Raw genomic sequence first — 15,309 nt, 5'->3', positions numbered from 1 at the left:
TGGGTTCCGCTTGCCCCACAGCTTGCTCTAAGGGCAGGCCCTCTCCTATTCCTATTCCACCTCTGAATCCACCACCTCACCACTGAAGATTGTGAGTTGGACTGTTGGTTATAACACCCATTATTTGCACCCACAAGTTATGTGAATAGGTGTACTATCTTAGGTTTTTTTATTTAAAATGTTTTTACCCTGCCTTTTTATTTATAAGCCATTCAAAGACAGCTTACAAATTTGAAATATAACATTATAATTATTTAAAATACAAAAATAACATTAAATAACAGCTCAGATTAAAATAATAGAATCATTTTACAGTAGCATCCTCCAGAATAAACACTAAAGGCCTGAGGACAATGTCCCGTGTATAGAGTGCCATGACTGGTAAGGCACTTCCTCTGGTGACTACCTACCTACCTGATCTTTGATGCTGGGAGCTCTTGGAAAAGGGTCACAAATGACCATCTTTGTAATGGTGCATATTTGTGTTAGAGGAAGTGAACACATCTAGGCTGTAAACTGTATAGTGTTTAGGATTAAAACTACAGTCATACCTCATGTTACGGATCTTCCAGGTTTTGCTGCTCATGCCTGTGCAGAAGCGCTAAATCGTGCTTTACACATGCACAGAAGTGCCAAATCACGCCAGCGCCTGCACAGACGCGGCGCTTCAGAATGCGAACGCTGCGGGTTGCGGACATGCCTCCATCACGGATTATGTCCACAACCCAAGGTTCCACAGTAGCACCTTTGAATTGTGCTTGGTAACAGACCAGAAGCCAACAAAACTATTTTAAAATTGGCAAAATTTCCCATTAGTTCAGTTTCATTCAATAGCCTAACAAGTGTATTTTGGACCAGTTGTATTTTCAAGTTAAAACTGCTTAATTGTTATATCACTTGTGGATTGAATTGGCACAAGAAAATGTTACCACACTACATATGTCGGTTGGCTTACCAATGCCAGGATGTCTGCTATCTGGGGTTTTTTAATGAGTGGTCAGGTCTATATGTAGGATAACCCTTCATACAACTGATGAAATGGACTTTAGTCAACAAAACCTTAAGACAAAAGTCATTAGTTGCTACCAATAGTGTTATTTTTGTTTCAACTACCAATAGTGTTATTTTTGTTTCAAAGTACAGGCACCCCCCACTTACGTGCATTCTACTTGTGTGCAACCATGAATACACGCAGAGCTGGGAAATAAATAAATAAAGAGAATCATACCAGGAAATGTCGAGAGAGAGCTGGAGAGTCCATGTGGCTTGCCAGGAGCCCTTCCCTGGGGCCCTAAGAGGACATCAGTGAGGGTGGAGGAAGCTCTGAAGAGACCTGAGGCACAGCAGGCCTTTGTTTAGGCTGCTTCCTTTCCCTGCCTAACAGCTGATGTGCCAAACAGCAGTCACAGTTTTTCTGTGTGTCCTCCAGCCAACCCCAGAGCTTCAACGCTAGATATTTTGGCTTGGACTGAAGAGAGAGCAGGAGAGAAAGCGGAAAAGCAGAGGCTTTATAGAGACTTTATAGAGGGTGCTCCCCACTTTACACTAGTTCAGTTATGTGAGTGGGGCCCCGGAGTGTAGCCCCCGTGTAAATGGGGGGGGGATGCCTGTAGTCTTCAAAGGCACCTTCCCCCTCCCATATAACACACTGCAGTATATGCTACAAATCGTCCTAAAACTGTGTGTCTTGCAGGAGTTATAATACCATTTTATGCAAAAGGTCGGTGCTAGCTGCACTGAGGGACTGAGGATGAGAGAGAAACTTGGTGAACATTAAGACCCATGTCCCAATATAAGAGAGGGACAGGGAAACTGAAAGATCAGTGAGCGAACTGTCTAAGGACAACCTGAAACCAGCTTCTACGTGTGAAGCACTGGATAGCAAGTAGAGATTGAGAGCACTGTAAACCCACACACTTTGTGAGGCCATCTGCACTTTCTTACTTGGGGGAATTCCTAGTTCTCCAGTGATATTCTTCCCATCTTTCTGCCAGGGCCAGTGGTTCCTCTGAAGCAGCTATGGTTAAGGGCAGGCATGAGTTGTGCCCTTGAGATACACCACACATTTACTTTTAATGCAAACAGAAGCATTATTCATCTCGGAGATCTAAGATATTTAAAGCTAATTTGTGAAATGTTATTAACACCACTCACACATAAGCAAGTGTTTCAAAATGTACAATAATTATGTAAATCTGTTTACTCATCTGGGATGTAGTTCAATTCTGATTCCAGATGCCAAACATTAATAATCCTAATTAACTGTTTAACTAATTAAAATAGAACATGGGGGAAGTTTTATTCCTGCTGACATAGGATGAAATATGCCAACCAACCAACCAATTAACTTAATTTGCTAGGGTTTAGAAACACAAATGTTTAATTCAGATGACATTTACACTGTTTCTCCATCCCGCATTTGAGCAGCAGTTCCTCTTCCTGTGGTGGGGAAAGCCACACCTCCAGTGGGGAAGAGGGGAAGGGACCAGAGGATGCTGCTGGGAGCCCCAGTGCCGCACCTCCTCGGCACCGCTCCTTGCCAGGCCGGCCAGGAGGGAAGCATGCCTCTTCCATCGCCCACTTTGTGCAGAGGTGTAAAATGCAAAGAAGGAAGGAAAAGGCTGGGGGTGACTAAGCTCCTATGTTGGGGGAGGACCCGGAAATGACCACTCCTGGATTCTGCTAGCGATTGAGGCAGACATGAACTGATGGCTCTGCACTGTAAATAGTTTTGCACCACCACTGACACCTGACAACAGCCAATGGTCAGGGATGATGGGAGCTGGAATCCAGCAATATCTGCACGGACACATGTCTCCCATCCCAATACAGAACATGCATCAACTGAAGTAAGGGAAACAGTACATGAAGTGCAAAGCTAGGTATGGTATTTCAGATGGTTGGTTAGTGGTGATTAAAATAATTTTACAGCAAGAAAGGTTCAGACGTCCATGCTTAGATAGATTCAAGATTAAACTGTTTAAAAGCAAGAATCAGGTATTTTTTTATAGTCATAATTACAGTAATGCAATCAGCACAGGTCAAACGTTTTATTTGGTTTTGTTTTTTTAGCAAAAAGAGTTGGAACCCCTAATAAAAATATATCCTGTTGTTGTCGTTGTTATATTTATTTACATCCCGTCTTTTTTCCTGACAGGAATGCAAGGTGGCTTACAGATAACAACAACTAAAAACCCCAATCGGGCTCATTTGCTAGGTGGGAAAGAGTGGGATTATTTAAGCTCAGAGACTTCTACACTTGTCAAAAGCCCCTTACAGCTCCAGAAATAAAATTTATATTTAAAGACATACTATGTGGCTAGATAGACATTCCAGGATCAAATGAGAAACTGGGATGGCTTCTGTAAATCTGGGACTGTCCCTGGAAAATAGGGACACTTGGAGGGTCTGGATTATACAGAATTAAACGTAACACATCCAGCCTTTGCTACTGGCTAGGCAATTTGCCTGGTTCTCTAGTGCACATGTGGTGGTTTGGCCCAAAAATTATTCTCTTTTGGTAAGTTTTTCAGACAATTAATCAAATGATGGGGCAATTGCTACAACCAGACCCAAAATGAGCTGTAATACCTTATTTTACTTCAAATTGAGAACATAACAAATAAAGACCTCATCCTCCATTTATTAGCAGCAGCTAGATTTGCGATTGCAAAAATATTGGAAAACTTTAACAGCAAATCTTTTTGAAGCCTGGATTTTGCAAGTGTGGGACATCATGCTTATAGACAAATTAGCTATTTCAGAAAAGGAATATTGATCTGGGGTAGGAAAGACTCACACCTTCTATATGACATGGTATCCTTTTTTGTTTTTATTAAGACACTCAAATATGGTTTTCACTCTCCCAACTCATAGAACCTTATGGAGAGATACTTTCATTTGATTGCCTTTCTTGGAACATCTAAAACTACAACCATCAGCTGCTATTTTTCTTTCTTTTCTGTAGAACTATTAGGCTCTGTTTTCCTTGTATGGGTATGTTTTATTACTTGAAATTAAAAAAAAATTAAAACAACAACAACAACAACAAAAATCATGGTGGGGGACCATAATGAAAAAAGAGTAACAGAATTCTCTCTCTCTCTCTCTCTCTCACACACACACACACACAATTAAAATATACAGATCAGTACAATAAAAATATCACAGCATCAGCCCTTTTCTAAAGGCCTGTTGGAACAAAGAAGTCTTCATCTGCTGGTGGAAGGACAATAAGGAAGGAGCCAGTTTAACTTCTCTAGAAAAGGAGTTCCAAAGTCTGGGAGCAGCCATCAAAAAGGCCCTCTCCCGTGTCCCCACCAAGTGTGCCTGTGAGAAAAGGGCCTCCACAGAAGATCTCTGAGCCTGAGCAGGTTCATCTGAGGGAAAACAGTCTTTAATTGGGAAAACAATTAACCCCCTTTCCCCCATGTTGCTACTAGAATCCATCTGAGAGCTCCCCCAAATCAATTTTCTTTAACCAAACCAAACCCAACCCAAGAACACTACCACCAAGAAACTGGATGAAAACATTGGAATACACTTCATGGTTGCCATACACTACTGTCTATCAACGCCCACCCCCTTTGCAGAGTTTTCTAAACTATGATACCATCTCCACTTTGCAACATGGATTTTATTTGCATTAGCAGAGCAATTTTTAAAATGTTTACATGTTGAGACAAAAAATCCCACATTTTTACCATGAAATTAAACCTGAGTTAGAAATAGCACAAACACCCAGCTTTGCTGCTACCTTTTGCTTTTGGGCAGATATGCTACTGCCCAGTCTAAGCTGCACTACAATCATGAATTTTCTAATTACTTTCTGTGTACAACAATCACTTTTAAGAATAAGCAAATCCCTTCAAAATGAACCAGGTGTGGGGGTGGTGGCTTGGTTTCCAGCCAAGGTGAACCTGTGAAGCTTGTCCTTCCTGGTGAATTATACTTTTTAGAAGCAGAAGTGACCAAGTAACAGTGACACATCGAAGCCAGAAGCACACTCCCTGTTTCAGCACAGGCCAGGAGTTCTTTATCCATTCACTACAGACAGCTCTTTGGTCTTTCAGACAACAAGTATGGAGAAGGGCCAAGTGCCTTGCAAAAACGCCAATCATCAATCACAGCTCCGACTTCAATCATTCACTAAAAACACTGAAGTGGAAGTGGCTCATCTCTCAAAAAGCAATAGCCTTGAATGGTGCCTACAGATTCTGCCTCATAGCTTTTGCTCTACAAGAGTTAGAAACTCAATGCCCTTGCAGGACAGACATAAAATGCAGGGAGTCTTCTAATCCCACCTCACACTTCCAGTTAAGTCACTGGAAGCATGATAGGGACTAGATGTCAGGCTATTTTTCTTTAAATCACTCACAAACTGAATGTGAGAAAGCGAGGGTCTGCCCACAATTTAAAATAGAGGAAAATAGCCATAAATCTCACTTTACAGTTTGTGGGGAAATAAATGTTTGTCAGAAATGTAACTTATTCACTATATTCATGAAAGAACCATAATGTTGAGTAAGTACTGAAATGTGATAACTTACTTCAAAAAGAAAGAGAATGGAGTCCAGCTCCTCCCTTTGTGACTTATTCCCTGGGAGAAAAGGAATGTTTCCAGTCAGTATGGATAAATACAATACACTACTCTGTTAATAAATCCCATCAGACTGCTAGCTTTCAAATTCAGTGCTCTGCTCACATATCTACTACACAAAAGTATGCAACAGTACGAAGGAGCAGTATTGTAAGCATACAGTGTCAGAAAAAAGTTAAAGATAAATCTAAGCTTCTTTCCTTCAACCGTTTGCTCTAATAACTGACAGCCCACAAAAAGGCTCTCTGTCACACACGTTATGTCTTAAGGAATATTTAGTGAGTAGAGAAACTGGGGTGTAATGGGAAGCAAAATGAAGAGGAGTCCAATATTCAGGAGAAAAGGATTCTGGCCTGGTTTTCATGACATGGTAACTCAAACTATGGTTTTCCAGGACTGTGAAAATGTTCAGGCTCCCTGGAAGCTTTGCTCTTCCCTGGTCCTTTTTGCTCCCACCCAACACTGAGCAAGGTTTAGCTTAGCATGTTCTCCAAACTGGGTCTTGTGGTTAAGCTCTCTCCTCAGCAACCATGAGCAGTAGCCAAAAACAAACTACGGTATATATTAAACTTTCTATAGCAGCATACAGTCTATCCCTAGACCAGCCATACTTTCCTTTTTAATAAACTGAAGTAGAATCGTAGGATTGCAGAGTTGGAAGAGACCACACTGTCATCTAGTCCCATCCCCTATAATGCAGGAATTTTTTGCCCAATGAGGGGCTCGAACCCACAACCATGAGCTTAAGAGTCTCCTGTTCTACCAATGAGCTATCCTAGGCCCGTGTTCTCTTGTCGTCTTGAAAAAAGATATACCACTTAACGATTCTTCTCAGCAAATTAAATTCTTGCAAAACTCACTCTATATAGTATTTGTGTTTGATAAGTTTAGATATTTACATTTCCTCATGGGTAATTTAAAAAGATATAATAAGGACTTATTTGTAGCTGAATAGGATTTAGATTTTATCAGAAATTTTTAATGGGGTGCCAGGACTTGGAATTGGAGGCTCCTATACTCCTCCTTATCAATTTAACCTGTCTGGTCCCAGGGGCTTTGTTCAGCCACAGGGCAGCAATTGATACAATCAAAATAACTGAGATAATTAAACACTTAAAAGTATGACACATAGGTCACACTTCTAAACACTTCCTATGTAAAAAATCACTTACCCAAACACGAGGAATTAGTACCCCAAACTCACTATACACACCACATATTCAGATATATGAACAGAAAATATTTTTTACTTCCTTGTTTCACTTTTGCAGGTTGGCTGAGGAATGGAGAGAGAGGGACGGAGGGGGAGCAATCAGACAAATCAGAGAGCATTTTTTCCACCCTCGTTTGCCTTTTAATTATTTACTGTACTATATTAAACTCTAGTGATCTGTACTTTAGTACAGTTTCAGAGGGTTTTCCGGGGGGGGGGGGGCAGGGGGACTTTGGAAGTCAAAACGTTGCAGTCATGAACACATGCGAAATGTCCCCATAGGAATAAGTAGAAATCATTGATTTGTTATGCAAATGCTTGTCTAACGAACTATTTCCAGAGAACACATTGTGTTTGGATAGCGGGACCTGTGTGTATTAAGTACAATCACACAAGTGTGTAAAGGGAATGCAAATAAAAGTATCTTACACTTCTAAGGACATAATATTTTAATAGCAAACGTTTTGCCTCCTTTTTGCAATCACATAAAAATGTGTTTGGGGAGGGGGAGATGTGCTTCTTGTGCATGCTAAGCAGGGCTACATCTTAATAAACTGTCACATACTACAAATAAATAAATACCTTTTTTTTTTTAGCCCCAAGCTAGATTGAGTGGTTTAAATGACTTGCCAGGAACCTCACAACCAATTTTTTCATGAGCTGACAACAAAGTTTGAACAGCTGCAACAAAGTTTTCCAAAAGATGCTGGTGCTAGCACTTGCTGTTAGGTTTGCTGAACTTTCCTAACATGTGTGAAGATACTATGGAGCATTTGAGGGCTTTACATCCCTTAGCTCTTACACAGATGGATGCTGAAAGGGGGAAATGGCTGTTTTAAACAACAACAGAGGTTTAAATAAAGCAGGGATGAAGGACACTTTTTTAAAAATTTGAAACAAACCAGTTTTAACAAGGAGAAATAGAGATGGCTGACACCAAAAAGATAACACAACAGAGCCCCTCCAATCTGTTCTCACTGCACTCAAACCTTATTTTGAACTGCCACTTCTCTCTGCTCAGTATCATGCACACTTGCTCTACTCTGCATTGTTAAAAATCGCCAGTCTTCCCCTCTGTTTTTCCTGCATTGCTCCCGTGCCACGGCCACTGCTGTTTGGCAACCTGCCTTCACTTTGCCCCGCCCCACCCAACTCTGATTCAGGCAAATTCAGGATTGTGATGAGGCACCACATGTCCTCCAATGTGGGCTGTGTGGTGACATTCTTACATTTTTATTATATAGAGATATGCCAAGGAGTGGATTTTGGGGTCTAGTATGTATAGGTCAGTATTAAGCAACTTAAAAGAATATATTAACAAACAAAGCCACTTAAAATTCTTACCTTTTTGTTTCAAGCTAGTTTCCAGTGTTACGAAATTTTCATAGAAGATAAAATAAATCTGAGAATAGTTAATCTCAAAAAACTGTTTAAGTTCACTTCCCTCTATAGCATCTGTAAAAGTAAAAAACAAAACATGTGTGAAAAAGGAGATCATCATCATCATAGAAATTTAGAATTAAAACCTCTACAGAAAAATAAAGCAGCAGGAAACTAACACTAGAAGTATTAATAGAAATACATGGTACAATGTATAAGGTGGCAGTGTTCAAATGGCTTGATCTTAATCACGGCTAACATTCAAGACTTCAGCTATTGAAGTCACATACCGGTAATCTCTTTGAAACCTCCTGAATAAAATAAATGTTACCTTTTTTTAAGCCCTTATTCTAGATCCTATAATCAAAGTTTCATCTCATATCACTATACTGAAACTATAGCCACTGGTCTGCTTGCGTTAGATGGGTAAAGGCCTCCCCTAAGCAACCATGCAGAGAAGCTATTATAAACTGTAAAAGAACAGGACCACTCTTTCCTTCAGATTGCCAATATGTCATAAAATATTGACAGATATATGCAGATAGGCAAACAAATAAGAAGTTTGTAAGCTAGTCACATTTGTAGACTTATTTGGAAGACAGTCTCACCCTGACCTTAAGGTGAACATTCAGATAATCAGAAGTTTAGATAAATAGGGAAAAAAATTAAATCCTCTTACATCCCTTCCAGTGAGATTGGAGTGCACGATAAGTTTATTTTCATGTGTATCTCCCGTATTAGATCAAGAACCATTCACACAAAATGGCGTGTGCAAGTGGTTTCCAGGCTGGACAACTGCATCAGGCATCAAGAAACAGTCCCACATTTCCCAGCACTGGATCAGAAATTATTGGTACTTATGACCTGTGGAGAAACTAGGCTGCTGTATTGAGGTTCCTCACAATGCATTCACTTTATCATAAGGCTCCATAATTGACTCCATCAATTACATCTTCTGAAGACACTTGCTCTTCATGCACTTTACTGTAGTGTGCCTTTCCACCATCACAGAACATCATGGACTAGACCAAGCTAATCTATGCACAGATTGTGTTCAGGATGAGATTAGGCCTAATGACCCTTCACCAAATCCAACCCTATGACCACAACATACACTAACCATCTGTGTGATCTATGGAAGGTGGGGAGGACAATGTTGGAGTAGTAGGGCCTTGAAGACCAAGGTGTAAATGGGAAGAAAAGAACCATGTACACCAATTTAAGCAACATGGAAGGAAGGTAGGACATTAACATAATAAAATATATATTGTCGTATTGTTCCTCCTGCAGGAGGAAGGGTGGGATATAAATTTAATAAATAAAAATGGGGGGGGGATACAGTTCAGTTTTAGGGAAATTATAACCCCGCTGAGCATTGTCCTGCCACCTTCTCTGCATTAGGAAAGAGATACTGCTTTGGGAGATTAAAGTGGCAGGCATGTGTACAATCTTCCAGTCAGATCAGACAATGCTTTGTGCCCAAGGCAGGAACACAGGGACATTGTCACTTTGATCCAAACTGCAACAAAACAATGGCCCAACTACTGAAATAAATTCTGTGTAGAGCTTCCTTTAAAAATTATTCACTTATAACACAGCTGTACAACTTTGCAATGGATTCTGGGCTTGTAAGAACTGTTTCTTATTTCCTATACAGCTATAAGGGGGAGGGACTCAACATATTTTAGGCCATGGTCTCTCATATCAAGCTCCCCATTTGCAGCTACTGCCTTTTAACAAACCCTGTGCATGGTTTTGTAGACTGGAACTGTGAACCCAAAGAGCAATGCCCACTACAGATGCACAGCCATGAAACATGCTCTCCAAAGAGGCTCATCTTCCTTGGTCATCCTTGCAACTGCTGGAAACTTAACAAAGGCTTGCTGTTCAAATAAATAAAATTAGATTCTACCACACAGTAGTTACATATGTACATAATAGTAAAGTATGATTTAGCATCAGGTTCACAAGCTCCCCCCGCTCCTTCTCACTGTGACTGCAAGGAGGAAGTTGGAAGCTTTCACTTACATTTTAAAAAAAAATAACTACAGTTATTACTCAGAAGCAGAACTAATTTGAACAATGGTTTATTTAACTAAACATCAATGTCTGCTTCACTTATTTCAGTGAACCACAGTTAAGACTAGAGATGTCAAATTATGTTTGTTTTATTTTGTGTTAAATTAATAAAAATTATTTATAAAAAAAAGACTAGAGATGTCAAAAAACTCCACTACACACGGGAGTAGGAATTCCTGCAATTCACATGTTCATTTGAGGTCAGGAACAGAAATCATACAAGTCAATACAAGCAGTATTTGCTGTAATTTTTAGTCCTCAAATATTACATAAATGATAATTTTATTTACTGCATTGCTTCTGCCATTTCCCTTCCATCTGTGGCCAATGCACAGTGTGGAACAGTGTGCTTCTCAATTGATAGGATTAATACGAAGCATTTTACATATAGAATTGCAATTCCAACTTATATTAATTATATCAGCACCAGACATTCTCATACCAATGCTATATTTTTATGTTGTGAACTGCCCTGAGATCTACAAATGAAGGGTGGTATATAAATTGAATAAAAAAAATAAGAAAGTCTATAACTGGCTCCAAGTTCACATGCAAGCCCAGGATATAGTGCAGATAATGAAATACAAAATCAACACTGTGCTTGTATTAACTTTCCCCGCATGAGTATAAAAACCCATCTATATTTTGGTCACAGGTCCCAATTAAGACCATGGGGCCACACCTACCTGGCCTAGGGCTGGGTGATAACAGCTTTTCAACATCACACTGTATTGCTAGCTAAACATTGGGGGGGGGGGAGTGCACTTGCCTCAAGAGCTGAGGCGGTTTTACCCAGGCTCGCAGGCTGGGACAAGGGAGCTAGTTTGCGCTGCTCAGCTGAGCAGAGGTAAGGTTCCCCCCTCCTGCTCAGAGAGGCCCAGTGCATGAGCGATGAGAGCATCAGAGCTCCTTTAACTGCTCACTGCAGGGAGCGGCAACCATGCTCCCCTCAGCAGAGCAGTTTCACAGAGTCCCCGCCCCGCTGGAGACTCCTTTAAATGCTCAACTGAGGCAACGGCAGCTGCACAGTCCTCAGTCGAGCAGTTTAAAGATGCAGAGGGAGGAACAATCTGTGTCGGCGCCTCATTGATACAGCTTGTTTCTCCCTCTCTGTCATATGAGGGCAGAGTGGGATGGTGGTTTCACTCAGCACTATATTGCTGGTGAAACTGATGCCGCACCCGAGTCCTCTGCTAGCAGCACCCGCTGGAGGAAGGAACGCTTAACCCCCTTCAGCGGACACTGCTAGCAGGGAGACTCAGGAGCCGTGGCGGTTTCACCAGCAATATATCGTTGAGTGAAGCCGACATCGCGGTCTGCTCCTCATAACGGTCCTGGGCAATATATTGATATATCGCCCAGGCCTAACCTGGCCCCACACCTGATGTGACATCAGGTGAGGAGCAAGTGAGAATGAGCTGCCAATGCACAAGCAGGAGCCTTCAAGTGCACTCCTAATTTGCATTGGTAAGGGAGATTTGTTGTCACCACCAATCCACTGAGCAAGACAGCTGAGATCAGCTGTAATAATACTGTGTTCCCCACAGGGAACTCCATAGCAAACTGATCCTTGAAGTCACTAAGTCAAGCAAGGATCCTTTGCGAGCCGCTTGCAAACAGCCCTACTTAGTGCTTTGAAGCAGAAAAGATCAGCTGATTGGTGGCACTTCAAAGCACTATGCAGGGCTCTTTACAAACCTGGCATCATCATTACATCGGCCACTGACAGGCGGGTGGCTCTTTCCAACTGTCAAATCTCACGTGCTCCATTGCCACATATCTGTACCATATCTAAACTACATTTCCTATTGTTTTTATCAGTGCTTACTCTCGAGTTTGCAGTGTTTTATGTTTTGAATAGAAAGCAGAGGGATTTATATTCCTAAAAAATAATCCAAACGACACTGAACTTTTAGATAAGGCTGTTTGGGAACAAACGGAATGCATAGCTAAATGCTCATCTTTATAAACAAATATAAAAACTGCGCCGAAAAAGATAATTTCCTGAGGGTAAATCAGATTGATTCTATTAAGTCACCCCATTGATTGATTGATTGATTGATTGATTATTTAATGGATACAAGCCCAGACTTAAAACAACAACCAGATATTTAATTGCCTGAATAGGGCAAAACAATCAGACAAAACACTGGAGATTTGGAATAGGATCTACCATTTCTTTTGGGGACCCAGGGCAAATAGCAGCTTGGAAATGGGGGTTCTCACCAAGGAAATAGCTAAAGTTTCCATATTTATTTAGTTATTTCATAAACTTTATACACCACCTTATTGTCAACCCCCCCCCAAAAAAAAACCCCAACTCAAAGCGGTTTACAAAAATAATCTCCACCACTCACTTGAATCCAAAAATCCACTTGAGGGTCTGGTGGATGGAAAAGCTCACTGAAAAAGTAGTGCAGATATAATAGGAGCTGTTTCCTTTTCAATAACTTGAAGTTTATAAAGCAGCTGGGAAGTTCAGTGGGGCAGCTGCTGACTTGCAGTTTCAAATGAACTCAGATGAGCTGCACATACTTCTGGATGAGCCATCAGGAGTTAGAGAATTACAGGAAGCCCGGGTCAAGTATCAGGCAGGAGTCAGTCATATGAGAATAACATTACGTACTTGTTTTAACTGTTAACATAAAATAATTTGAAGAGCAAGCAAGGTGAACTGAAGTCATTGCCAAACTATGGGAACTCTTATCAAAAGTATTCTGTGCCAGAAAATTGCATGCTTTTATTTATCTATTATCTATTTTGTATTCTGCTTCAATTCATCCTTTGCAGGATGTACTAGGGTGGTACCGGACAAGGAGAAAGAATGTAGAGACCTTGAGGGCCATCAAGAGTATCAAGGCAGGAGTAATAATGGAAAAAAGAAGAGTTTGTGCAAAACACTGGGGTTCATCCTGACAGTTAGAAGCTCTGCTAATAGATTCAACATTCTTACATGAACCAACAGAACAGACTGAATAATTCATGACTCGATATAAAAGGAGACAGACAGCACTTTTTCTGGGTTAACACATGACTAAGATGAGTTAATGGAACATACATTCACATTTTAACTTGCACTTAGCTCCATCAAGAAGATACTATTATATCTCAAATAGACTTCAGACACACTCTCAAACTTTTCTGAGACATATATCAGTGCATCATACAATGCAGGTAAAAGCAGAAGCAGCTTTAAGTCAATGGAGATCAGGGGCCATGAACTGGCTTCAATTCTCCAATTGTAATATTGGTTACAAATGAATATGGCAAGAAATGTACCCCTCCTCAAACCCCAATTTCTTGCACACAGCTTTTGGCTCATCCTCTTCATTTTCATCTCTTATCTAGCTTTAAGTACATGTAATAGTTGGAACTCTGAATGCTTTCCTGCACAGTAAAGGCTACTGGTACTTCCCTTCACCCAACTGTTGATGTGGTATCCCATTTATGAAAGGTTCTACCCAGGCAGGATTCCCTTTGGTCAACGTTTATTGGGCAACCTTTTAATTTGCCCAAGATATTTAACAGAAACATTCAGATTAGTTTTTATGCTGGAATTTTACTTGTTTCGTTTAAATAATGAATTATGCTATTCAAGCTTTAATCTTTTTAACCACTCTGAAAGTCTCTGAAAATCAGGTTTTTTTTACAAAAAGGATATCAATAATTTAGAATACAAACACTGTGATTTAGTTCCGGTTGCAAGTACTTTCATGTTACGAGTTGTGCCAGGAGGGAGATGCACATCCACATGAAAGCAATGCAGTGCAAATGAATAACATCAACATCTGGACCAGATTTGTGACCAAAATTCCTTATCCAACAAGTGGTATGTATGCAGAAGTCTACTTATCTGGATTGGTGCGAAAATGTTTCAATGCACCTGTCTTAATGCCTGAACTTTACTAAAACACCCAGTTCTTTCTCACAACTTGTACATCTGGCTTCCCCTACTTAAATGCAGAAGTTTATATTTATCTCTGTTGAAATTCATTTTGCTAGTTTAGTCCCAGTTCTCCATCATGGGGAAATAATCTTGGATCCTATTTCTGTCTTCTAAGTATGTTTGTTTGTTTGTTTATTGAATTTGTGTTCTGCAGTTCTCAGGGTGGTTCACAACATAATTTGCTAGCTGCCCTGAATACTTGAAGAGCATACATTCTACCACTTCATCCAAGTAATTTATAAAGATGTTAACCAACACTAGGCCCTGGACAGCATCCTGCAGAACCCCACTTGTCACTTCTTTCTAGGTTGACGAGGAACTACTGAAATGCACTATTTGGATATGGTCTGTTAATCAGCTACAAATCCACCTAATGGTACCATCATCTAGCCCTATTTTACCAGCTTGCCAACAAGGATACTGAGGAGCCTTTGTCAAAGCTTTTATACAATGTCTACAGCACTCCCATAGCCTACAAGACTAGTAACTCTTATCAAAAAAGGAGGTAAGGTTATTCTGGCATGGCTGACTTAAGAAACCCATGCTGGCTCTCTGTGATAGTGAATATGACACAGACAGATCACGGGTTTTCACAGAATGCTACGTACCACTACATATTCTGTAGCGAAGAAAAGCTTGGTTTGGTTGCAATCCTAAACACACTTACTAGAGAGTAAGTCTCACCAAACACAATCTGCAAAGGCTTGCACTGAATATATAGAGTAAAATCAATGGAGACACGCTCCTATGGTCTGGTATATTTCCCTAAGTCAACCTCTGCATCCATTTACAGCTCCTTCCACCCCCTCTCTCTGAATAGAAAAGCCTAGAATCTGGATAATGTAATCAGCTTCCAGAAGAGACTGCTAAGTATCCCTAATACATTGTACCTTTTGTGAATTGTAAATGTAAACCACTATGGGAGTTAACATTGGCCACAAAACGGATTATAAAAATATTTATTTATTCATCCAAACTCTATACAGTGCTCCTACCTGCAAACCCAATATACCGTATTTTTCGCCCTATAGGACGCACTTTTTCCCCTCCAAAAATGAAGGGGAAATCTGGGTGCGTCCTATGGGGCGAATG

At 40.5% G+C, this 15,309-nt stretch overlaps 1 protein-coding gene across 8 annotated transcripts in view; it reads right to left on the bottom strand.

The window, feature by feature from the left end:
• RALGAPA2 (Ral GTPase activating protein catalytic subunit alpha 2) overlaps window positions 1–15,309 on the bottom strand; it is a 200,169-nt gene that overhangs the window by 181,282 nt on the left and 3,578 nt on the right. For all 8 annotated transcript variants that reach the window (XR_014011001.1, XM_081205947.1, XM_081205949.1 and 5 more), the window contains exons 2-3: window positions 8,157–8,267; window positions 5,550–5,599 (exon numbers count right to left, since the gene is read on the bottom strand). Coding sequence is in view for 7 of the 8 variants with exons in the window: in XM_081205947.1 (XP_081062073.1) it covers window positions 5,550–5,599; window positions 8,157–8,267 (161 nt within the window). In the remaining variant the exon portion in view is untranslated. The remainder of the gene's footprint in view (window positions 1–5,549; window positions 5,600–8,156; window positions 8,268–15,309) is intronic.

Source organism: Podarcis bocagei, assembly GCF_964188305.1.
Source record: "Podarcis bocagei genome assembly, chromosome: 8".
In the NCBI taxonomy this organism is placed as follows: domain Eukaryota; kingdom Metazoa; phylum Chordata; class Lepidosauria; order Squamata; family Lacertidae; genus Podarcis; species Podarcis bocagei.
Note: the sequence above shows the minus strand (reverse complement) of the source record. Positions and strands in the feature narration are given on the sequence as shown.